This window comes from Lepeophtheirus salmonis, chromosome 12 (assembly GCF_016086655.4).
Source record: "Lepeophtheirus salmonis chromosome 12, UVic_Lsal_1.4, whole genome shotgun sequence".
Taxonomy (NCBI): Eukaryota; Metazoa; Arthropoda; class Copepoda; order Siphonostomatoida; family Caligidae; genus Lepeophtheirus; species Lepeophtheirus salmonis.
The window spans coordinates 3,859,650-3,885,920 of NC_052142.2; the positions used below are offsets into that span (position 1 = coordinate 3,859,650).

Below are 26,271 nucleotides of genomic sequence, written 5' to 3' on the forward strand. Positions count from 1 at the left end.
CTCTTGCCACAGAAATCTTTAACAAAAATGTTTTTAAGACTTTTAACTTCTGTTGTTCTATTATCAGCCTTCTTAAAATCTTTAAAGTTTTATTAAATATGGCCAACTTAACAATTACCATTCAGAGTACCAATCAATACTGAAGTCATTGGTAATAGTTTCGTCCAAAAGATGAAAATAATAATTTCCTACAAGTTTATTCGTAATCTTCGACAATACAACTTTACTAAAGGACTCCAATTACTTTGTGATGGTGTAGCAAAAAAATGGCTTTGCCAGTATAAAGTTTCATCAATTTTACAAAATTTAGATGGCTATCAATATTGAGTGGGACATTGCAGGAGTCATGCATCTTGTTCATATCTGACATAAAATTAGATGAAACAGGACTTGATTCAATTATATTCTTTGAATAAAGTTTCAATTTGTTATCGTCAATAAAATTTTCTTTTTTATGTTAAAATACTATTTTTCTAAAGGATTGAATTGCGTAATCACAAAGCCCAAGTGACAAAAATCTTGAAGCATTGCCATTAATCTATACTTTTTGTCATCCTTTATCGGCAAAAAAGGAATTAAAATTATATAAAACAAATATACGATGAAAATTAATGAATTTTAATATTAAAAATTAAATGTAATTGTTATATTTTTTTTGTTACATGTATAATATTATATTTAAAACATGATAGAATTCTTCATAAAAAAATATTTTATATTGAAATTGTAGGTCCAATGCATTTAAGAATAAATACACTTAAAAAAAACTACATATACATAATTATAGTTGGTTATATTGTAGAGAAAAACGCGTGCGAGGAGAAATGGGAGAGAAAGGCATATGGTATCATTGTTTAAAATACTGATGTGATTCTTACTGATAATCCCATCATTATTTATCAGTTCCCTGCTTTATTATGATTTTTGAGGGGATAACGAAAGTATTTATTAGCAAAATGTTTAATAAAGATATACTACGTATAATTGACTTAGACGGTTTTTATCCGTGACAGTAGATTTGAAAACGTCACATTCTATGAAATTGTAATTCATTATGCACCATATTCTCAGAATAATAACTAATAAAACGACAAAGTAAGAGTATTTCGAAATATATTTGAAGTTCCAAGTTTAAAATAGGAGGCTTAAATTAAATATAATGTACATATTAAAAAATAAACCACCATACATTTAAGTTAAATATACAAAATTAAACAATTAGAATCATATAAATAATAATAACAATAAGTTATAAATACAAAATAATATTTTCTTGTTCTGACATGAATTCAGTTAAATATTTCATAACTTTAGATTGCAAAACACAAGCCAGACGTAGAGTTTAATCAAAAAAATCATCACCCCTTTTTCTTCATGTGGAAGTTGCTATATGCAATTGTACATATATATCTACCGATGAGATCTAAATAATTATTAATAATCAAGTAAATGTCAAAATAATAAAATAATGTTAGATTTAAATCTATATCTTCTTCCAATCTTAGTACGAGCAGCTTTTAGAATCCCACTTTCATTTATTTCATGTTTAACTAAAAAAAGAAAAGTTAATCCATACAGTCAAATTTTAAACCTTAATTACTTATCTTAGATATAAAAATAAGACTCCTTTATAACTGATAAGACAATTCAGGCAACCATTCTTGACTTAATGTAGTTTTCTAGCATGACATCGTAAAGATTTAGAGTAAAAGCTAATTATGTGGTAATGTCCAGGGATATTACTCCTTATTAAGAGCATCAAAAAAGATTACCCCCCGGTTATTTATGCTTGTATAACAACATACTATGATCATGAAGGATACACAGAGTTGCTAATCATAATGCTACACCCAATGCAACTACCCCTGTTGTTGTGACCATTTTAGCAGTATTTTTTGCCTTTTATGAGTTTTCTGAACACAATTTCTTGGAGCTTATGAACCATAGCTAATCCTTAAGTGACAAAAAAGTAACATTTATTGACTATCTAATATTGGAAAACCTAATGATCATACCCAAGTCTTTAAGTGAAGAAACTAGTGTCAGACAAACTAGTGTCAGACAAACTAGTTGCAAACCATCCAAACCTACTACCCCCGTTGTTGTGACTATTTAAGCAGTTGTTTCTGCCTTTCATGAGTTTTCTGAACATGGTTGTCTTGGAGCTTATCATCCATAGCTTAGCCTTAAGTGAAGAAACTAATGTCAGATAAATTAGTTGCGAACCATCCGGAGCCACTACTCCCGTTGTTGTGACCATTTCAAATCATCAAAGTTAAAGTCTGACTTGATGTATTCATCATTAACTTGATTTTTAGATGAATATCCATGCTCTTGATATGAGATGAGGATAATGAGTGGTGTGGAATTCTAGACAGGGGACTAAAGGCACATTTATATCGACAATCCGACAAGCCATCTGTTTCTCATCCGGTAATTATTTTCCAAATTCCTGGGCCTCCATTTTCATCAATTCAGACAGAAAGCAACGTTATTTTAGGCATTTTATTCAGTTCTCTATCGACTATCAGTTAATATTATATTAATATTGAATAATATAGGCGGGAATGACAACGTTCTTGATAGAAGAAGATGTATATTATTTAATCAATGATGCTATGCGTATTTATTCTTTTCTCCTCGCACGCTTTTCTATTCTTACCAAAATTATCACCCTGACTTATAATAAGCCAGTAACTTCATTTGACCCCCTTCCTTTGAAATTCCTTATTTTATGCATAGTTTATTGCCTGTTCCTTTTGTTCAGTTTTTGTACGTTCGTTAATTAGTGACGTTCACTTTAATATTGTGAAAAATAAAATAAGTAATAAATTAACCAAGATCTTCTGTTTCATATCATTCGTCTTTGTCGAAATAAGGTGTTTAGTTTGTGCTATTTCTCCAGAAAAAGCAGATTTCGTACATTCAGAATATTGTTCGTTATTAAATTTTTCGTGTACTATTTCGATTTCACGCTTATCGTTAGTCTAACGTCATTGTTAAATTGTGTCGTCACCGTTATTTATTTTTGTTGTTTATTATATTAATTTTGAATTTGCATCATGTCATCCCGAGAAAACTTGAAAGCTAATAAATTGTTGGAACTTCGTGAGATTTGTGAAAACCATCAACTCTGTAAAACGGGTAGCAAAATAAATTACAAGAAAGAATAATCCAAGCTTTTGATGAAGATTATTGATGTGAAGAGGATACTATTTCTGAGTATCAATTGTTTACACTCTTCTTCAATGTCCTTGATAAAATGTCATCACTGAAAGGAAACCTTAAGGATTCGTCTCTACCGTCATCAATTACACCACCAGTACCATAATTTCCAGTATGGTGGTAGGATTTCGACAACCTTAATTCATTCAAACTTCAAGGTCATTACTTTTTATAGATAACGTTACCTACGCCAATCGCTTCGAGGCTCAGCCTCACATTGCTTGGATTCTTTTTCTCCCTTAACGGAATATTATGAAGATGCCATTAAGTATATTAAAAAGTGCTTTGGACAACCAAGAACTATGTTTCGAAATATAATAAAAGGTTTTATGGAATTAAAACCGATGAGTTCTGTTCAACTTAAACAAATGAAGGAATATTTAGATTTAATATCTGGGCACTTTCATACTTTGAAAAGTTATGTGAAGGAAGCTAAAGACCCTTTCGACGTCATTATGGTTCCTCTTTTAGAATCAAAGCTTCCTTCTGAGCTTAAGCATCCTGAGGGAGAGAACTAATTAAAGACGAAGAAAAGTTCCTTTCTATCGAAAAATATAAACTTTGGTTCTCAAGGGAGATATCTGCACGAGAAGCTTCGCATCCAAATTCTCGTTCATTAAGGATTGCAGAAAAAACATTCATCCAAAATCTTCGAATACTTATGTTACTTCAATTCAACCACCCTCTTTATGTAGAAGTTCAAATAATTACTTAAAAGAATGCTTTCGCTTTGCTCAGGAGTCCTCTTCCTCGTTGGAATCTGGCAAATAAATTTAATTTGTGTTATAGATGTCTGGATGAATATAATCCTACAAGAAAGTGCTCTGGGAAATGTGAAGTCAATGGTTGTTTAAAAACTCATCATTCGTTACTGCATTTTGATACTTTTTATCACTGATAATAAATTACAAAGTGAACAATCGGGTCCATCTACGGTTGTTAATATACAATTCGACTCACACTCTTTCAACAACTATATTCCCTTATTATTCAGGTTATGCCTTCAGCGTTACTTGACCTAATTGATTCTAAAGACCAACGTATACCTGTACGGGTTTTTTTCGACATAATGTCACAGGAATTATGGATATCAAAGCGGGTGATTAATAAGATGAAACACCATGGTCCTTTTGAAATTACTGTCTGTGGTTTTGGAAATCAAAAGTCAACTCTTAAAACATCGATAGCTTCATTCAAATTGTTTAGTACGGGTTCGCTTAATGTTTATTCTAGAAAATCCCTTGTTAGAGATGATATAATTTGTTCGGTCGTCGAACCTTTGTTTATTGATTGGAAGAAATACTTGCATTTAAAAAATTTGGATTTAGTCATTCAGGAAGGCAATTTTCATTTGGGGGTTGACATCTTAATTCGTGTAGATAATTATCTTCGTTTTATTACTGGGAAGATTATAAAACATCCAGGTAGTATTGTCTTGCTTGCAGCTTTATAGACAGTTTTGGTTATATTCTGTTGGTTCCTAACTCATATCAAATCCCTTCTAAATTTAAATTTAAAGTTTTAGTTACAAGTATTTCAAAGAAAAATAGGATTAAAGATGATTAAATAATTTAATAGAGAAATTTTGGTCTATGGAATCGATTGACATTTTAGATTACGAATGATCTCATTGAAGGAATATCATATTGCTGAAGAGAAATTCAATAATACATATAAAAAGGTTGCTTTGCCTTTTAAAAATAATTTTCCGACATTAAAATCAGATTATGAACGTATTAAATCAAAATTGATTTATCTTGAACGTAGACTTGCAAGGGCAAGGAGGAATATACAAAGGCCTTGAGATCTTACGAAGAGTTGGGATTTCGTTACGCCGCTCACAAAGAACTTCGAGAATTTTGTAATAGTCCTCAGTATTTTATTCCTCATCATCCTGTGATCCGTGAGGACAAATCAACTTTGAAAGTTCGTCCTGTGTTCAATGCTAGTTTTCCGGATAGTAGCGGAATATCGTTGAATGATTGTGTTTTAAATGGGCCTAGACTTCATATCGATGTTAGTCAAATTTTACTTTGCTTTCGATCCAATAAAATTTGGATTATGGCTCACATAAAGAAAATGTTTTGTCACACAAAGATTAACCGGGAAGATTATCGTTTTCAACAATATCTTTGGAGGGACAACAATCCTCATGTGGAGCTACAAGTCTTAATTATGACGTTTGTCATGTTTGGAGTGAAGTCTTCACCTTTTCTCGTGATGTCTAGTATTTAACATCATTCTCAAACTGAGAATAGGTCGCAAATATAATATTGCATGTAAGTCTATTAGTTATAATTTATATGTTGATGATGTTTGTGAGGGATCTCGTGACTTAGAATCTGCTCGGAGCTTGGTAAATGAGTTAGTAAAAATTTATTCTCAAGTGGAGGCTGTAATTTGAACAAGTTTATTTGTAATTCTTCTGAATTGTTGGATTTCATGTCTATGGAGGATCGTTTAATTAAAAGCTTTGTTGAACTAAAATATGCTTTGTTGGATGGAACTACTATAGCGCTGGGTATTGGTTGGGATGTAGTTAATGAATGTTTCCAATATCAACAAAAGAGCAAATTTATAGACCCACTTCGTAATATACCAAGAGGAACATCCTCAGTAAAGTGTCTCAAGTTTTCGATATTTTTGTATTTTATTCCCCCTTTATTATTCGAGCAAAAATTATGGTACAATGCTTTTGGACCTTGAAAAAGTTGTGGGATGAAGAGCTCGATGAGTCTAGCGTCTTCAAGTTCAGAATTTAGGAAAAAAATTGGAATATATTTCGAAATTGAAGATTAGTCGTTGTTTTTTACCGAAATTTGTATTTAAAAGTGTAGAGTTAAACAACAAATCCGTTGTGGCTATTTCCAAAACAGAGAACGACATCCTCAATCGTTTTGAAAATTATTGGAAGTTGATTTGCTTTGTTGTTTTTAGTGTGGTATATGTGTAACTCATAAATCTTATCATTACAATGTTATCTCTTTCTAAGAGTTAAAGGATATTGAGGTCAAGATTTTGCGTATAGTTCAGTGCAAAGCCTTTCCAACACAATTTGAAGATTTATCTAATAATTGTTAATTTCAAAATCCAATATTCTATCATCATTAGAACCTACTTGGGATCCTTCATTACAACTACTCGTTGTTGGTGGTCGTCTTCAAAATGGTTCCATCCCTGAGGAATCTAAACAACAAATTATTTTACCTGAAAAATTGTAGTAGTTAAAAAAGTTAATTTTGTTTTATCATTAAAGTACTTCTCATTCGGCCATCATAACTACTTTTACAAATTTTAGAAGAAGATTTCGGATAATAGGTGGAAGAATAATAATTTTTTAAGTGATTAATTCGTGTATCCTCTGTCGCCATAACAATACCTAACCTCTTTCTCAATTCATGTCGACACTTCCTAAGGAAATAATTCGAATAGCGCCTGCATTTAGAAATGTAGGAATAGATTTTGCGGTCCTTTTCTATTAAAATATGATAGCTCCACTGTCAAATTGTACCTTTGTTTTGTTTACCTGTTTACAAAGTAGAGCAATTAATTTAGAGTTAGTCTTGAAAATGGAGACAGAAAAAATCTTGGTAGCTTTTCGACGGATGATAAATCGTAGAAGTGCTCCAAAACAATCATATCTGATAATCAAACTTCGTTTGTTAAAGCATCAAAATTTTATCTTCCATGTAAGTTCATAATTTTTGTTCAAGCTTTTATATTAAGTGGGATTATATTACACCTAGAAGTCCTTTTTGAGGATGTTTTTACGACAGACTTGTTTCGTCTATACAGAAACCTCTAAAAAATTATATTCGGAAGAGCTCTCTTAACATTCGATGAAATGTATACTGTATTAATAGATACAGAAAGATCCATACATCAACGTCCGCTTACCTTTTTAAGCTCAGATCCTCAAAATAACACCTTCTCACCTGTGTCTCAATAGACTGCCTGGAGTGCTTCCTAATTTCAAAAAAAGGGACGTAGATTTAAAGGTTCGCTACAAATATTTGAATCGTTTTCATGATCATTTCTGGAAAAGATGAATATTTGTAAAGACTACAGATTAGTGGAAAATGGAAACATCGCATGGATGAAGTTGATGTTAGGGACGTTGTGTTCATTTCCGAAGAGAACATACTTCGTAAGGAATGGTCCATGGCTCCAGTCACTGAGAAAATGATAGGTCGTTATGGAAATGTCCATACCTTGAAATTAAGAACTGCTAATGGAAAAACAATTTCTCGACCAGCGCAACGTATAATCATTCGTCTTTGTCGAAATAAGGGTTTTAGTTTTTATTATTTCTCCGGAAAAGCGGATTTTGTGCAACAACCGTAACATACGTGTTATATTTTATGCAAATAGAAATGTCTTTATAAATTAAATCTAAAATTTAGGAAGGCATGCATTAAAATTATCATGAGATTTAATTCTTAAATTTGATATCGTTATTATTTTTAATCCAACTTCGGTAATATCCATCCCAATTATACATTTAAACAATTTGAATGGTATTTTTTTGGGTTTGATGATGACGATGGAATTGTTTTTGACGTCCTACAAAATATAAATGACAATTCTTGGCAATAATAACTTTGTAATTAAGAAGCTAATATGATTTCAATATTTAGAGGACATCGCAGTTTGATATTGTATTATCAATGATATATATTGTCTTATCTTCTCATACGTTAAAGAGAGTATTACAATTTTAGAACAAAAATGATATAGGAATGGATTCGTTTCTTTAAATTTAAACATTTGGTAAGTTATTCAACCTTGATAAAAACTTAATGTGTTAATATTGTTACCCTTATGAACTATACAACATTGTTTAGGAAGTTATAATTATAGTTATAATAAAAAGTGCTTCTTGGACTAATACGAGATTTTAGAATCAACTCTGAAATCATTTGTAGAAATGTTTCTACTAGATATAGAGTAGGATTTGTATTTTTTTTCTTTCCTACCCTCTCAGAGCTGTTCCCTGTTAATCTAATGACAGCTAAGCTGCCTTTTCCAAAACATTCTTTGATTATCAGAGCTACCACGTTAATTTTGAGTGACTTTTTATAACATACCGGTCGATAGCATTATTTCCCACTCTGTTAATAACTGACAGTATGTAATTATTATGACAGCAAAAAATCATAAAAAAGATCAAAAAGAAGAAGAAAAAAAACCCTCACTATTTAATCACAAGAAGACTATATTCCTAAGCACTGTTATGGGCCTCCAATCTCTGAATTATAATATTCCCGTTTTATCAACTTATAAATATATCAACTCAATTGTCAATGTTAGAGTAATCATGATTATGGGTGATAATCATTAATCAATCATTTAAAATAATAATACCATATAAGAAATTAATTATTCTAAATATAATTAAAGAAAAGAGTAAAGATTTATTAGATCCAATATTCAGAGCATTATTTGAGTCCATCTTTTCTGTTTCCAGATCAATTCCAAGTCCTAATGCCTTGGTTTTTTCTGGTTCCAAGTCTGATTCCTTATGCTCCGGATATTTCTGGTTCTGAGTGCTCATACCCTGTGCCCATGGGAAATAAGTAATGAATGGACTAATGCAAGTATTCAGTCTCATGGTATATTCTGAGGATTAATATCATTATTAGTGTAGTATCACCAACGGGATGTATTATGTATGATAATGTGAATGATAGTTGTTCTTATATTAATCCAAACTAAAATATATAAGTAAACTTTGTAGTAGCCTTTTCCACGATTGCTAGAAAAGGACACTACCTTAGTAAATATTAACTAAATTTTGAATCTTTTTGATGACATCATCATTGGTGCCAAATAAATCCAAAACGAACTCATTGACGATCAATCGTCAAATTCACTTTTTATTAAGAACTCTACCCAACAAATGAATATAAAGTCAATTACTTATGGATCTCCTTCTATTCCACCCTTCAGTCATCCTTTAAATAAAAAGGGATGAGTTCTAAACAAATTAGTGGGATTGACACTTGGAAGGAAAAGTTTTGTTGAAAAATAAGGGATCAGAAGGGAAAGTCTTTGAAAAAAAAAAAACCCTTCATAAACCTTAACAAATAACCTGAATAAATTGTTTTTGGGGTGGATTTCAATAGAATAATTACAATGTGCCTTCGTAACTTTCAAAGAGGTTATGCCATAGGAAGAAAACAACTTTGAAATTGGATGGGACTGCCGGCAAGGCTACCCGATTGATCCAAATCTAATTATAATAGCTACCAATTCATTAAAAAAGAAAAATAATTTTTTACAAAAAAAATAAAGGGAGTAACTAATGGCCAATTTGATCTCAAGGTATAAGTATACCCAGTTATCATGACAATTTTATATATTGTGTCAAATGCTAAATTACAGAAGTATGTGCAAGGCCGGCCCTAGCGAATTTGGTACCCTTGGCAAGAATTTAGAAGGCAATGCCCCTTGCATTGCAAAAGAAGTAATCAAATAAATAGCTATATTTTAGTAATTGTGTTATTCAGGAATTTTAAAACAGAAATTGTGTGTGCACCAAAACTTAAAAAAAGGTTTATTGTTGTTTAAAAAAATAATTAAACAACGGACAAGACAATATAATAACACACAATACAATAAAACAAAACAGAACAATCATCATATAATATATATAAAAGGTGAAACTTGAAACATATGTGATTTTATCAGGACCTATGGTGTTGGCGACAACTTAAGAAATGCACTGATCAAAAAGCGCCACGACATCCATAGTCTCGCATCCCATACTACAATCCTACTTTTCAGGTCTTTTTGAAACCAAAGTAATCAATAATGGCATCATATGACAGCTGATATGTGAGTACATTGATGATGCTGGTAATGGCGAGCCTACTTAGACGGTCCTGATGTATTGTTGATCCCAAGCATGTTTTTATTACCTTGAGCTTGAGAAGTTTCTCTCAGCAGCAGCCACTATAATGGAGACGGTAGCTAAGATTTGTAAAGCAACGCACATGTTTTGGTAAATTTATGCGAGCTTGTTTACATGCACAAGGCCGAGGTATCCATGCTTGTCATGTTGTTGGATGGCAATGGTGTAAAATACTCCATTTCCTTGGTTAGTGCAATGCCATTAATGCCCGGTTGACTGTCATGAGTAAGAGCAGCACTTAGGGCTTGTCACTTCTGTAGCAGGTCCTCTCTTCCTAAGTTGGCGAATTCGTGGAGTACAGCAAAAGCGTTATTGACCTCTGCAAGGCTCTGAAATCTATCATCTATGGATGAGATTGCAGTATCCACGACCACATTAAAAAATGTAGTTTCGATTTTTCGATATGCATCTTGTGTAGGTTCATCTAGAGACTCATAGCCAAAGTGCTTTGTTGTTCTCAAACGCTTCTGCTTGAGTTCAGCTTCCACGTTCATCTCCTCACACATCGATTTTGCAGTGATCTGCGCAGCAGCAAATACAATTTTTCTGTTATTTGCAAAGAAATATTTGGTATTCTGCAGCAAGTCGATAGACACAATAAGCTGCATGGAGGTTGTCTGCATCAGTTTAATGACATACTTGATCTTGCTGAGAACATCATACATTACAGCTGTACAAATACAAAAGTGATCAAAGCTCCTGGGCCAAAGAATGGGCTTCAACCATAACCACCGGATCTGAAGCTGTTTTTCTCACCTCCAAAAGAGCCTCCCTGACTTGCTCAGCCTTATACCTTACTGCCTCAATGCTTTTTATCCTACTTTCACATCTGTTTTCCTCCAATAATTTCAGTGATTCTCTATGTTTCAGGGGGACGTCCCATTTTTGGGTGGAAGCTGAGAAAATCTTGAATAACTTTGTCAAATAAGCAAATTAGTTAAAGGCATCTGAATAGCTTTTTGCAGCATCAGCTACAACCAGATATAATGTGTGGGCCCCACATGGAATAAAAAAAGCTCTTGAGGTCAGCTGAAGCAACTTTTCATGGACACCTTTATCCCTGGTCTTCATGTTCTTCCCATTGTCATAAAACTGGCCTCTGCAATCCTCAATTGAGATGTTAAGCTCGACTAGCTTTTTCATGATTAGAGATGACAAATGTTTTCCTGTCGACTGCTCTGCAACAATAAAGCCAAAGAAAAGCTCCTTAACTTGGATACATCTTCTTGTGACACGATCCCGACTATGACAGAGAGCTGTTCTTTATTACTCAGATCAGAGGTAAAACCCAAAATGAATGACAAATATTTGTACATCTTGACCTCGTCGACAATTTGCTCAATTATTAAGCAATTGAATGAATTCAATCAGTTCATTTTGGATTCTTTTGCCCAAAACATGACTGCTAGCTCAATTTTCCAGTTACTGACATGCAGCTTCATTACAGGATCACATTATGCCTATAGATCAACCTTGTTCAGAAAATTCCCATAGCCTTGATTCTTTTATTTTTCTGTGGAACCCTTAAAAGCCATGTTTCTGACCGTTAACGACTAAATTTTAGCCACCAATCGACGTAAAACATAACGCCACAATTTGCAAGATGGACCTCCTAGTCCTTCCATATTGTTATGTTACCATTATGATCCTGAGTATCCTCATGGACCTTCAGCAAGTGATCTGCATTTTCCAATACTTTAGGTCTTCATTTTGAAGTTTGTACTGACTTTTAGAAAAAAAAGTTTACAGAAGAAGTAGTCCTCTTTTTATAGAATCATTAGCCAACTTTTTTTCCCTTTTTCCCCATTGATTAAGAGTCTGTTAAAATAGTCCTATTGACACGTTAGCCCATCGTGTTTAGGGAATATGAAGCTGCTTTTCATTTTAAATGAACCAAACTGAACCAATTCTGTTCGTACGTTATAAGTTAGAGGTGATGGCCAGTCGGCTGGATCGATTGGAACAGTGGAAGGTTGTAGGTAACAGGAGGAGCGGTTAGTTTTACTGTGTCAATACTAGGTTCTGTTGCAGAAGGGGAGGCAACATCAGAATTTTCAAGGGTGGGACTGAGAAATCTCATCAAAGCATCTGAAACGAGAAGTAAGTATATATTAGGCAAAGAAATGTGGAAGTGGAAAATACAAAAATAAAATAATCTAAATAAAAACATATTAAAACTGTACATCAACATATGTTTATATAATATATATTGATGTACACTTTGTTTTAGGTTTTTATTTTGATCATTTAATTTTAATATTAATACTAATAGCATATTGAATTGTATGTACAGTGATAGAACGTATAAAACTATAAACACACTTCACTCAGATATTACCAAGGAAAAGTATCTACTTCCATAAAATAATGCAGTTAGTTATTAGCTATGTGCTAATTAAGCTATCAATTGACTAATATTTTTTATGCAGTGCATCGGTCTATGTTGTGTTTTCCCTCCATTTCATTCCTTTTTTTCCTCCCCTGAGCACCAGATAGTTTGGGACGTTCAGACATTGTCAAACTTGGTCCAGCATAGCTGTTGCCGCAGTTTTGCTGGGTGATGTGATGCATTTACAATACCGCTATCCCTGATAGAAAGGATACATTAGAGTGTGCCGAGGAAAATCTAAAACAAAGCCCAAAATCATGCCCTGGAGGAAGCATGTTAAGAACATACATGTGAATAATTAGTACAGATGTAACAAGGTCAAGATATGCCTATCACGGAAAATCAAGAGCGACTTCAAGTCGGAAAGAATAAACGACGTCCTTACGGTCTCCAACCCAACACATCCAGAGATTTAGGAGACATACAAGACACTAAAGGAGATCTTCAGGCCAGTAGAGGATATCACTCCTTTATCAAGGGTATTTAATGTATCCAACGACAAATTGAAAGAAGGAATCAAAAGAGGTCTTCTGTTGCCTGTTTTCAGACATACTATCACTGCACGTTTTAAAATCATATAATAACTACTAGAATAGGAGGGTGTTCCACCCACTGCTGACGTCAAAACAGGCATACTAAAAATACAGAGTCACTTCTACTATACGGGCGACAACAAAGCGTGCTAACTCTATGAATGAAAACAATAGCTCAATTCTTCAGAGACTGTCCTGCCTTAAAGAAAAACTGTATTAAATCAGTGGCATTATTTTATGTGCTTCATATATAAGTAAAAAACAAGGTAAGTGTGCGAGTAAAATAGTTCAAGGGGAAAGAAACTTTTTCTAAAATTATAAAACCAACCACTTTAAAAAATAGTGGATTTTCTTTCCTCCCTAATTTCTGCTCCCCCTAGGCGTCATGCCACTTAGCATTTACCAATACGCACAGGCCGGCCCTGAGTATGTGGAGGAAACAGTCGAAATTTGCATCCACTTAAGGGGTTTCTGGTTTAATGATAAATCTTGAGAAAACTAATATTATAATGAATTGAGGAAACTCTTTTGATAAAAGAGAAATGAAAACTTATTATGAAGTTAACACATTAGGTGTAAGTGTGTAACGTTAGATCGTCTTTGCTTACAGTATATCAGAGCTGGAAAGTAATTGTACAAAAACAATTGGTTCCTCATCTGTACTTCCGTACTATTATACTAGGGGGTTCCGAATCCGTACCATTTAAAAAAAATTATTGTTCCATACCATTTATACCGTACCGTAATAAATTATTTATTACGAATCAAAGATATTCAAATAATAAATATTCAAAAAGACGTAAAATAACAAGAATAATAATACAATTTTATTCTTACATAATCTTCTAATAAATGAAATACATTCTGGCAACTGCTCGGCTGGATTTTTGACCTCCACCCTTAGCATCCCCTTCACATCAGTCTCGTGCTAGGACGCTTGCGTTTGAGGTGCCAGGTATATTGCATTACACTATTTTGTCTTAGAACATCTTGCCTCAAACCAATTTATCTCAAAGGTGTTTCGCCTTAATATATATAAATTAATTAGATTTATACTTTTTTATTGATTATATTTGGTTAAAATTGATGTTCTCTTTAATTTTTTTATTTCAAATATGTTATTTATATTACTATAAAACGCCTTGAATGGTTGCTTTCTGTTGTAATACCAGAAGTAATAAATTGAAAGGGTTAATGTCAAGCTAGGCCTATATGTCCCTAAATAAGGGTCTGGCTACCCTTCGAATGCCTATCTTGAAAACTAACAGCAAGAATGCCAAAAGTCTGTAAAACAGTTATAGTGTCAAAGGGAAGATTTTTTGATAAAGCTAAAATTTATACAAAAATACTTAGATTTTTACAAAGAAATATTAATACCCATACTGAACCTTAATTTATCTTCATTTTAATAGCCTAATTACTGTGTTGCCTGATGATTAAGGCATAGGTAGCTAGAAACAAAAGTGAAATTCCATTCTTCTAAAAGTTTTTTTGCCAGTGTATATATCTAAACTTTTCTTAAATTAGTATATAGAAAATGTAAAATTTGTACTATAACGAAATGTACAAAGGGAGGTAGAAAGACAATAACTATGAGAAACATGGTACACAGGGAATCCTTTTTAGGGTACAAAAATTTAAAAGACCACGATAAGTCCCCTTTCCGAAAAGGATAACAATCTCTAAAACAGAAACCCCACACTTTCTTCACTCCCATGAAAATCACAGACTTAGAAATTTAGGATCAAAACATCAGACAATGTCCTAAAGACTGGAACATGCCATTTATGAAAATTTTAATAACCCTACTTGTTTAACCCAACTTCCTGTTTTAACTGTGCTGGGAAAACTTCTGACGGGCAAGTGTATGAAGAAATTTTACAATTCATATGATAATCAATGGAACTATTTTGATGCGATTTAAATAGTTATAGAAATTGTTGAACGATTAAAAAAAGGTTTATTAGATCCTACACCGATTGATAAATCAAATAATGATTTTTTTGGAGAATCATTAGTTATGGAGAGCACCTTTTATTATCTTCAAAGTATTAAAATTAATTCTTCCTTCAATGATGTGATGAATGCTTGCATTTCTTCCACAATAGTTGTTTTACAGAGGCAATATAATAAGTATTTTGAATTAGATATTGAGGACTTATCTGAAAGATTGAAGGAAGAAACTCGTCGGCAATGTACCACAACATGGACGCTAACAACTTATTTGTTTGATTTCAGTATTAAAAAATCAATCTTTAAGTTCTACTATGGATGATTTATCATGTGGATTTACAACTTCAAAGAATAGTACTATAAATTATTTAGAAAAGATGGATACTCCACTTAGAGAAGATATAATTGCAAAACTTGTAAAATTTGCAAGACTGTACATAAATATTTAATGGTTTTGCAATGAATTAGTATTTACTTCTTTGTAAATAGAGATTATTACTGAATTAATAATTATTAAGCTAAATAAATAATATATTAATATAGATTTATAAAATTTTTATTTTTTCATTGAGTTTATTTATTATTTACCAATAATAAGTATGCGTCATGTTTATTATGATTTGTGACGTCTTTTTCAAATTTGCAACACCATCTAGTTTTCAAATAGAAGAAACATACACACATTGCTAATAATCAAAGGACGAGGATTATGAGAAAAGTTTTTTCTCTTTTGTAATCAAAAATTGCATTTACTCGGGATATGTCCATCCAATTAAGGTAATTTTGGTATCATGGCATTACACAGCTAAAATGACAGAATTGATATTATATAAAAAATATGTTGTTTTGATTTTTTGATAACATCCCTATTAGATATTATGAAATATTCATTTTAGAGGAGACTCATAGATTGACGAAAAAACATATTATGAGTATAGAATCCATCATAATTCCTACAAAAAATCAACATTTAATGCATTTTAAAGTAATAAATATTACATTTTTATTAAATCATTTTCAATTAAAGAAATTTCCAATAAAATCTTAGGGAGCATGATAATTTTTATGTTTATTTACGTCTATTTAGTAGCGCGACGTTAGCTTCGTTATTCCAATTGATTGATTTTATTTACATATATATAATTTAATAAAATAACTGTACACGAGAAGTGAATGAATATGACAAAGTGCTAGGTCAGAATTACTACTATCGTAAACACATCAATATGTTATTCTCCAAAAGTCCTTAATTTACCCGATGGCTCCCAATAATTTGACAAGGGCTTGATCTTTAATTTTTAAATCAAAATCTTGTCACCAATAGCTTGTCTGTTCTTTGATAAACATTCCCAACCAGTTTGAATAATCTCCCAAAACAATTTTGAACAATGAAAATATAATAATCTTCAAAAAAAAAATCCCACACAAAGTCATCTAAGGCCACCATATTCCTCCTGACATGTTATTCATTTCCATGTAATTATTTTGCTTTTACCTCTGAGTTATAAAAATATCTTATATATCTCATATATTATTGCGACAAATTCTCTATTATAGTTGATCTAGGGTAGAATAAAGGTATTCCAAACCAGTATCCTAATTGGTATATTGTTACTATTACATACGAGTATCTTGATGCCGCTTTTTATTTTATCTTTTCTTTTGGAAATGTAAATTTCGCTAAGTGTTATTGAAGTACCAATAATCTTAATGTCAGAAACAAATTGTATATTTAAATATTAAAAAATTCCTTAAAAATTTATTTTCAATACAACATATTTAAAAAAAATTATTAAAAGGTATCGATGTTTGAGTTAAAATCTGTATGCAAATTTTTCCGGAAAAATTATGATATTTACATTTATTAAATCAACATTAATAGCCAATACTTCTAATGCTACAATTTTTGGTATTATAAAATGAGGATAAAATTGACTTACCTAAATTTACTTTACTTTGTCGATGATATTTTTTCTGCTTGCAAACATCATTTAACGAAATTTAATTTTGGCATTCTTTTTAACTTGAAATTGACAGGTTTATCAATTCCTATTAGAAAAAGTACTACGTTCAATACCGAGTCCGAAGACGATCATATTTCTATCCAATGATATCCACATTTTTTAATGACTTTTAAAACTCCAACGGACACATGGAAATCTTTTCAGAAAAACAACATGCGTTATCTATCAAAAATCTGTCTTTAATTTTCATATGACTGGTTATAGAGCATTATATTTAACAGGGGAACAATAAGGTTAAAGAATTGTAAATGCATGAAAGATGAAAAGTAACGCAGGTGATTTATAGGAGAGTAAAAGTGTAGTCACGGAGTGTATGACTGTATTTATTTATTTCATCTCACAGCTGCTAGCACCTAATTTAATGAAACGTTAAGATAGTTGAGCTGTTCTTTATGTTTCTTTTTTTTTTTAAATACTGGCTGACCATATTATTTTTATGACAGGTTATAAATATAAGTCCCTGTTGAACTCAGAGTAGAATTGAAAATCGAACTCTTTGCCAGATATAGAGTTTATTTTTTATTTTTTCCCCTTCCTCTTATAGGTGCTTCTAATTAATCCAATAAAACGTCATGACAGCTAAGCTTCTCTCGTCCCAAATATTATTCTTATTTTCAGGTTTACTATGTCAATTTTTTTTTCTTTTTTTAACATACCAACAAGTTATATTTCTTACATTTCTAACTATTTCAACTCGTAGAGGAATTACGGACTCATACATTACTTGTGTTATCTCTCGTCTTTACATTATTAAATTAAATAGTGAAAGATATAAAGTAGTGTTAAGGTAACCTTGTCAACAGTAAGCCATTCAATATCTAGTAGATCCTAAAAATTAAACAAATTATTTAACATAAATGCAGAAAAAGAACAAAACAGGTACACACTAAGTTCATGAATGCACAACTTAGGATTTACCGCTTTACTTATTTACAGATCTGAGGGAAGAAGAGTTAATTAGTTAACTCGTACGGGCATGATGATTCTTGATTAAACTATTTGTGTTATAGACAGTATTATTCAATTTATTTATATATGCTGCAATTTTTAATTTACTTCGATACACATTTATTTTCTATAGGACGAAACATTGTCTGTTGCAAGTGCCGTCTGATTTTCGAATACTGTAAAACAAACCCCATAATTTAATTTATGAATAGTTTTTTATATGTTAATTCCTCCTTACAAAAATAAAAAAATATTGTTCTAAATAAACATATATGAAAACAACTTTTCTGTTCCAGTAAATCTACAAGCTTTCTTGATGGAGATATGTATCCACGAGTTGATAATTTATTGAAGACCCTGATACAATCAGTCTGTAAAAATATGTCAACATGTGCTAATTGTGATCAAATGGCAAAAAGTCCAATGTTTTTTTGCAATACGTGTGGTAAGAATAAGTCATATGTCATAAATGATATCATTTTTTTAAATACCTATATGAAAAAAACTTTCCCTCTTTCTCAAGATTTTAAAATTCCTTTTTTATAAATGACTGGGGTTGTATGCTTTAATTAATTTTCTTAGATATTTAATATAAACTAAATAAGCAGCGTTATTCTTCAATGGAAGTCAGTGTACTATTTTAATAAGTAAGTAAATAATTATTGTACTTGAAAATGTAATTATTTTTTGTCCAATTGATAAAAAATGCCTAAAAATGCTTATTGTAGTACAATCACGAATTCATCAATTTGGAAATAAATATTTTTTCCTTCTTGTAACCATAAAGAAATCTTTATATTGCATTGGTCAATCGACTTTCATATCTTGGACGGAGACCAACAAGTCGTCAAATTATCATATAATAAATTTGTCGATTGAGCAGTGAAAGAAAACGACAGGAGGGGATCAAAATTATAATTATAGATACATAATAGTATTGGAATGAAATTCTGGATTTCCCTCTCCTCTAGGGATCTTATTGTAAATATAAAAAATTTATTTGATTAATCTCATTCCTAAAAACCAAAATTATCTATCTAAAAAATTCAATACTTCACTATTTCAATTATTCGATGTCACCAACATAAATTTTTAAACAATCGATGAATTCTGTATGTATATAATAAAGGTAACCTGAAATACTATTACATAAGATCATCTTGAATGGGATTTAAATGTGGATACATTCAACATGTTTATTTACATGTATTAAATATGTAAATATACAACTACAATATTCCTATTATATGGAAGAACTACACTCAGACTCCTTCCAAGTCGAGCTTTTTTATCGACTCTTCACCTTGACCGACAAAGATGAAGGAAAAAATAGAAATACACATACGGTGTATCACTATCAATTATTATTTAGAGAATATATATTATTTTTTATATACAGAGAATTGATAGTTTTATCAATGACTGAGTATGAAAGGCCACGAATTCTAAATGGGGGGCGTTTAATTTATTTAAATTTATATAGATTTATATAAAAATACGAATCCTATATAATATTATATTGATTTCATGATACATAGAGTCAGCTGCTTAAAATCATACAAGAGTAAACTCATGAAAATTAATGGAAAACACTGAAAGGAGAATACACAGTATCTTTTTTTATTTAAAAAAGCTAGTCGTGTGAATGAGTTGTCAATGAAAAAGTACCAATCTTGTATTTTGAAATCGATTCTTAGAGCATTGGAAAAACCTGTCACATTTTGCAGTAACGTATATCATTTTTAAGAGGGTAGAAGTATGAAAATTCTTCATGGCAGTTTCTGTAAATTGATATTTGTACAATGTCGTTCAAAAAGTTCCAATGATAAAGGATAGATCCCAAAATTTTGGCATTCCATTTCGTAAGGCTTAGATTTAACATTAGCACTAACATGTGCATATATCTCTTAGCAGGCTCTTAATACCAACACATAACCAACAAACTTCACATTCTCCCCTACCATTGATTACATTGATTAAGGATACGTTGTCCATCCCTAAAAAATCTTTTGACATCCGTCCTTTCTGCCTTTTTGACTATCTACGATGATTGTTCCTGCTCTAATTTTAGTTCACACTCCTCATCCCTTCCGATCACATCTTCTAATCCTAAGTGCGTAAGATCTACAGACGATTTTCTTCGATTTACTAAGCAGACATGAGTGTAAGTAAGATTTGCTTCTAATAAATGAACTTCTTCTACTTAAGAATCTTTATTATTGCTCCTCACTTGATTTTTGAGATGTACCATCTCCATTTCTAAAAACCATGTTGACATTGTGTGATGAAGATCGGTATTTAATTGATAGCTGAACATCTTTTGGTGGGGAGTCTGATTAGTGGCAGTACAAAGAAAGCATCTGATAGATCTTTGATCCTCAATTAACAATAATTCCCATTCTTCTGGAGGCAGCTCCAAAGACTAAAGAAGTATTATCAAAGCTTTCCAAATAATGGTGCTATAGCGTTCTACCTGCCCGTTGCCTTGAGGATTGTAAGACTTAGTACGACTGGTAGCAACTCCTCTTAGAGTTAGATAAGTCTTCAATTTTTTGACATAAAAGCTCATCCTCAGTCGGAGGGAATTATTACGGCAAACCGAAAAATGCTCGAAACAGTAAGAAAATAAAACTTATTTAGAAGAGAGGTACACGGTTAAGTGAAAAAAAATCTGGGATATTCATCCACTATGGTAGGTATATATTTATTGTTGCTATTTGGAGGTATGGAACTCTTAAAATAAAGGCTTACCCTTTCGAGAGGCTTAGTAGCTATAGTAAATTTTATTACCATCATTCTTCAAGAATATAGGTTTCAGTTCCTGGTATTCCCTGCAAGAGGAATTCGCCTTCTTGACATAGACGGAGAACGGTAGATTACAAGATTTAACATGGTGAAACATTAAGATAATCCCAGGATGGCATAATTTCTTATGAATACTCTGCAGTTTATAAGATCAGTTATCAAACCTTACTCCACATATTCTGGACAATTGATCTGCAATTACATTCTTCTCTCCAGGTCAATATTCGATGTCAAAAGAAAGGCATAAAAACTCAAATCCCCATGGAGCAATGTTGTTGTTTAACTAGGAAACTCAAAACTTTATGATGTGTAAGAAGCAAGAATTGGTTTCCTATTAGAAAATGCCTGCATGTTTGTAAAGCTTCTATAATTGCATCAGCTTTCTTTTCTAATGTACAATGATGCGTCTCAGATTTATTCAACAATCTCGAAAACGGGTTTCCACTTTGACTCACAAAGGTCCAAATCGCAGTCTCCGATGCATCCGTCTTTACTATTATTTTTCCTATAGGACCAATAGTAATGATGCATGAAATTTCAATGGTCTGCAGTATGCAAAGGCCTCTTTCACTTCTACATTTTAACGTGTACCATAGACTGTAACTTTCTGTTGGAAGAGTGTATCCATCAAGAATAAAGTACAAGCAACCCCAAGATACGTTATTACTCTTTCTTATTCCTAGATTAAGGAACTCTAAAAAGTGACATCAGTTTATCTGGATCCGGTTTCATTATAGAATCCACAATTCTACTCGTAGTCCAATAAGAATTGAAACTTAAACTTCCAAACAAACTCTTATTCGTCTTTCATAAGCCCAAGCCCTAATTAGTTATTATACTTAAATGTTCCAATTAAAATAATAATAATAATAACAACAGCCTTAGAATATAGAAATCCTGTTCAAGTTGCAACAACAAAAAGTCGCTTTCACTTTCAGGAATATATTTTATAGACATCTTGTTATAAGGATCTAAATAATTGTATAATTTTCATTATATTTTAGCCTAAAAAAGAAAATATTTATAGTTTATAAAAAGCTACAGAAGGAGTAAAAACATATTTATAATGATAAACTAACAACTTTTACATTAGTTTTATTAATCATACTTTTAATTCAATGATTTTTCTATGGGGAAAAAATGACTCTGAACGATATTGGTCCCGAATTACTATCAAACCAGAAATTAAAGAAACTAGAGAAGAAAAAGTAGGATCCATCTTTTGTGTTTTGCATTCAAGGATAAGTTCTAAACTTTTTTAAATAATGTTAAAAATCTTCCCAAACATTCTTCCAATTTGGTATGAACAGACTAAAAAATATGTATCTCCAACATGGTGTGACAGTCTGTCACGTTGTTACCTTTATTGTATTGCACAACTTTTTATCTATAAAGAAACAGAAAAAAGGCCCAAAATCATCTGGTATCTGGTAGTTAGCCAAATTGGTTAATTTCACTAACTGCTATTTATCTGTTAAATACTCCCAGACTGTCATTTTCATATTATTTGTCCACGATTATTAAAATGAGTTACATCTATATACATACATGTAAATCTGGTGTATTTTTTAGCAGGCCCGTCAATTTGTAATTGGTAGTATAAAGCAGGAATTTTCTTTTGGCTTAGAAATTGTGATTATTATTGAATTCCTGAGTAGTGAACATCCTTTCTTAAATAGATATATTATATGCCAAACCTGTGCAACATTTGTGTGTGCTCATTAAAGATGGAACGTGACCCTGAGGAAAATGGTTGCAGAGTAATAATTGGAAGTCCTTGTTGGACCCAGAGTAGAATTGGGCATCCACGTCGGAGTAACTATATCAAATGTCCTTGTTTATGTCCTTTTTTCCTTCCTCTCTCGTCAAAGCTGATTGTAGCTGATCTAAAGAAACGTCATGACCATTATTCTTTCTCTCCTCCAAAACATTGTTCAAATTGTTAGGGTTACCATGTTCATTTTCGTTATTTTTTTTTAACATGCTATTTTCAAACTTGATTTTCACCTTTGTCTTTGTATATATTTTATAATATCAAAATCTTACATAGTATTTTATTCGTAACTGTATTATAATTTTGTATTTTAATGGTAGCTATACATTTTCATATGTATATAATAGCCAAAATTTCTTCATAGAAATAATATGATAGCCATATATATATACGACGAGGGATTAACAAAGAATGGTATTCCTATCCTTGTGGAAACGGATCATAAATATAGAATTACTTATTATTTCGATTATTTAACGAAAATAATAAACTCTTGAATTACCATGATGTATCGAGTCAGAGGAAGGAATCGATAGCTGCCACACATAAGATATTTTTGTATTGAGAGGTAATGCATTGCTATTATTTAAAAAAAATTGCAACTCCACATAAGAAATTAGATAGCGCCTTATATGTGAGAGACATGCGTATATTTTATTTTTTATTAAATAATATTATAATTTAGTGAGTTGTTCTATTTTGCCAAAAGACAGCGCCACTCAGTGCTCCCACTCGTAGGGAAGTTAATCTGTCGTAGAAATAAGTTATTTTAATGAAAGAAAAGAATTCCCCATACTCATCCCTACGTAAGGATTTTTTTATCTTGACTTTTTCTTTAGTAACTAGGAATGTGAATCGTCACGAAACATCGTACAGTAAAAATATATTTTGACTATGACTATGAGAGCAAAAAGTGTGAGTTTACAATTTTATTGTTTAGTACTTCTGGTTTATAGTTTTACTTCATTTAGATCGGTCTTTTCGACGGAACATTCGTATGTATTGATCTTCATCCAACTACTGTTCAAATGCATTAATATACTTTCATTTAATTGTAATGAACAGCTTGTATGTTATATTTAATACAACCCATTAAGTTATAATTATAATATTTTGCAAGGAGTAAAATAATAAATGTAAATAATAATTAATAAAGGTGTGATAATTGTTTTTCCATATTGCATTAACTCTCATATTCACTATGAGGTTAAACACAAGTTAATTAGCACAACCATAGAAAAAGGGACATGTATTAATTTGGTGGAGTTGTCTTGGAATGATTTTCTTTATAATAACAGTAGAGGGGGAAACCTTTTGAAGACACGAACTGGTCATATCAGAAGTTGCTTTTCATTCCTTCAGCATTGCAACTTTTCCTCTTCTATCATGGATATCAATGTATAAGCAATAAAAAGTTTTCCGGGTTGTTGTTTTGTTGTTATTCCTTGAATAAGCTTGGCGCAAACTTTTGAAATTCTTATTACACAGAACGAAGAACATATCCTTTCTTTTTTAACATTAACTGTGATCTTGATTTCAATTTATATTAGACAAGGTTAATAAAAGTACAAAGCTATACCATAACGCTTGCACGACTGATGTTTTAATTCCACTACGCTTTTAATATTGACATCATAGTGGATGAGTGGTTGCATGTTTTGTCAAAATCATTTTTTCTTGCCAGCAGTAGGTACTACGATACATTAAATTGAAAATTCTATTAATAATTAAGTCATAGACTATGAGTGGTGGCGTGTTATGTGAAAATTTTTCTGTTTTGCCCAGCAGTTGGTACAATATATAAGATTGAAAATTCTAGCAAGACCGATTATATGAAGGTCAAAACTTGTATTTATATTAACGTTGGTACTAGAGAAAATTATAACAAGTAGTAAAATGTAAAAAAGTCATAAGTTGTATTTTTAAATAGACATTGACACGTTTTTGATAATTTGTGTAGAAATCTATGAAATTAATGAACATAGTCCTTATGAATGAAAGCATGCTAAGTTGAATGATGGATTCAATTTCACTAGATATCCTTGTAGACGTAGTTGCTTTGGAAGTGGTTCTTTGAAAGATCCGTTTCGAATGGAGAGAGATTTCTAAGATTTAGAAATATCTGAATAGCATTAGGTGGCAAATAATTTTGTGGAAGTGTGTTCTCCTGCATGTATCGAAATATTATTGAAATTTCCTTCGTGTGTCATTAATATTACAGACGAAGTCAACATACTGAAAGTGGAGTGAGCAAACTCTGGAATACTCAAAAGGTGCATTGTCTATGAATAAGTCATAGTCAGAAACTTTGAGTATTCGTCCTGTGAGGAAAAATGAGGAGATATGGAGAGATACGTTGATTCAGTTTCATTACCACAAGAAAATAATATGAACAAAACCTTTTTTTGCCACGATGAGAAATGAATTTGACATATATTATATAGAAGAAAAAATCAGGAAACTTTCAATCTCCACACTCGATCCTCTTAATGAACATTCAAACTGAAATTATTTGTTTAGCTAAGCGTTTTTTAAAATATTTTAGCCATTTGTTTATTTACATAGTTGATAAACAAACACATATATAACTTATTTTGTGATGATTTTGAGCGTAGATAATTTTAGTGGGAGCCATAGCGACACTCATTGTTGACAAACGAATAAAAGTAAACAATACTCATATTCCATTGTTTGGGTTGTCGTAGCCTTTGTCGATTTGATTCTGTTTTTTTTTACATACTGGCAGTGTGTTTTGTCTTTTTACAAACCGGCACTCGTCTTGATGACGCTCGGCAAATGTATCATCTCAACTCATTATTTAAATTTGGATTGCCATTTTTCTTTAGAAAAAGTTATGTTTTTTTCATAAAAACAGTTAGTACATGTGTAACAGTAGTTTTTATTATCTGTTGTCAATACCAAGCAGTATATAATGAAACAAAGGAACCGAATAGCAATTGCAGGCGTGTTTATTCACCTTAACAAGAGATGTAACCCTATATGTCAGTACAAGAAAATAGATTTTGCTAATAAACAATGGAATATACAATATATACAAACTATTCCTAAAAAATATGTTTAATAATGTAAAATATTTTATTTCTTAATCATTCAATCTTTTTTGATTATCTAACTAAATATAGATAAACATAGGGTGAGAATTACTGCGAAAGAAAAAGTACAAAAATTGTGGTCTTGTGTGGTGTTACTTGAAACTCACGTTAATTACCTTTTTTGATGTTCCTTTGACTTGTCAGAATGAATTGCTCAAATAAAGTATAATTAATGATTAAAGTATTACAGTTACTTCATCTGATCTGGGAATTGTCTTTGAAGTACAATTACATGATGTATATTTCGTTCACTAAGAATCGAACTTATGTACATTTAATTCATTTTTGGGCTGTCTTGATATAACTGTATTAATGACAGAATTCATGATATATAGTTTTCCTATTAAATATTCAGAAGTAGGTATAAGACAAAAATTTTATTATTTCAATTAGAGTTTTAATTTAGACTATTAATTATTAATTTACTCTTTGCTGGTTATCTAAACTGGAATATAATCTTCTTTTTTTAACCCTGATTAACAATAAGATTGCCATTTATAACACTAAGTTACTAATATATCCATTTTCTTTTTTAATTCATGTGGTATACCAAGGACTCCTGTAAGTAGGAGAGGACACTGCGCTCACGCGTTT

At 31.4% G+C, this 26,271-nt stretch overlaps 1 protein-coding gene and 1 long non-coding RNA gene across 5 annotated transcripts in view; one reads left to right on the forward strand and one right to left on the reverse strand.

Moving 5' to 3' along the window:
* The window catches only part of LOC121126629 (uncharacterized), a 74,192-nt gene that overhangs the window by 16,855 nt on the left and 31,066 nt on the right, over positions 1 to 26,271 (forward strand). For 3 of the 4 annotated variants that reach the window (XM_040721930.2, XM_071892392.1, XM_071892393.1), the window contains one exon: positions 18,282 to 18,430. The exons of the other annotated variant lie outside the window; for it this stretch is intronic. In XM_040721930.2, coding sequence (XP_040577864.1) covers positions 18,310 to 18,430 — 121 coding nt within the window. In that variant the 5' untranslated portion in view covers positions 18,282 to 18,309. The remainder of the gene's footprint in view (positions 1 to 18,281; positions 18,431 to 26,271) is intronic. 4 annotated transcript variants of the gene reach the window in all.
* On the reverse strand, positions 9,709 to 14,958 carry LOC139906879 (uncharacterized). Its single transcript, XR_011782985.1, has 3 exons — positions 12,816 to 14,958; positions 12,477 to 12,726; positions 9,709 to 12,226 (listed from the first exon to the last, which is right to left on the reverse strand). It is a non-coding gene; the product is annotated as an uncharacterized lncRNA (long non-coding RNA).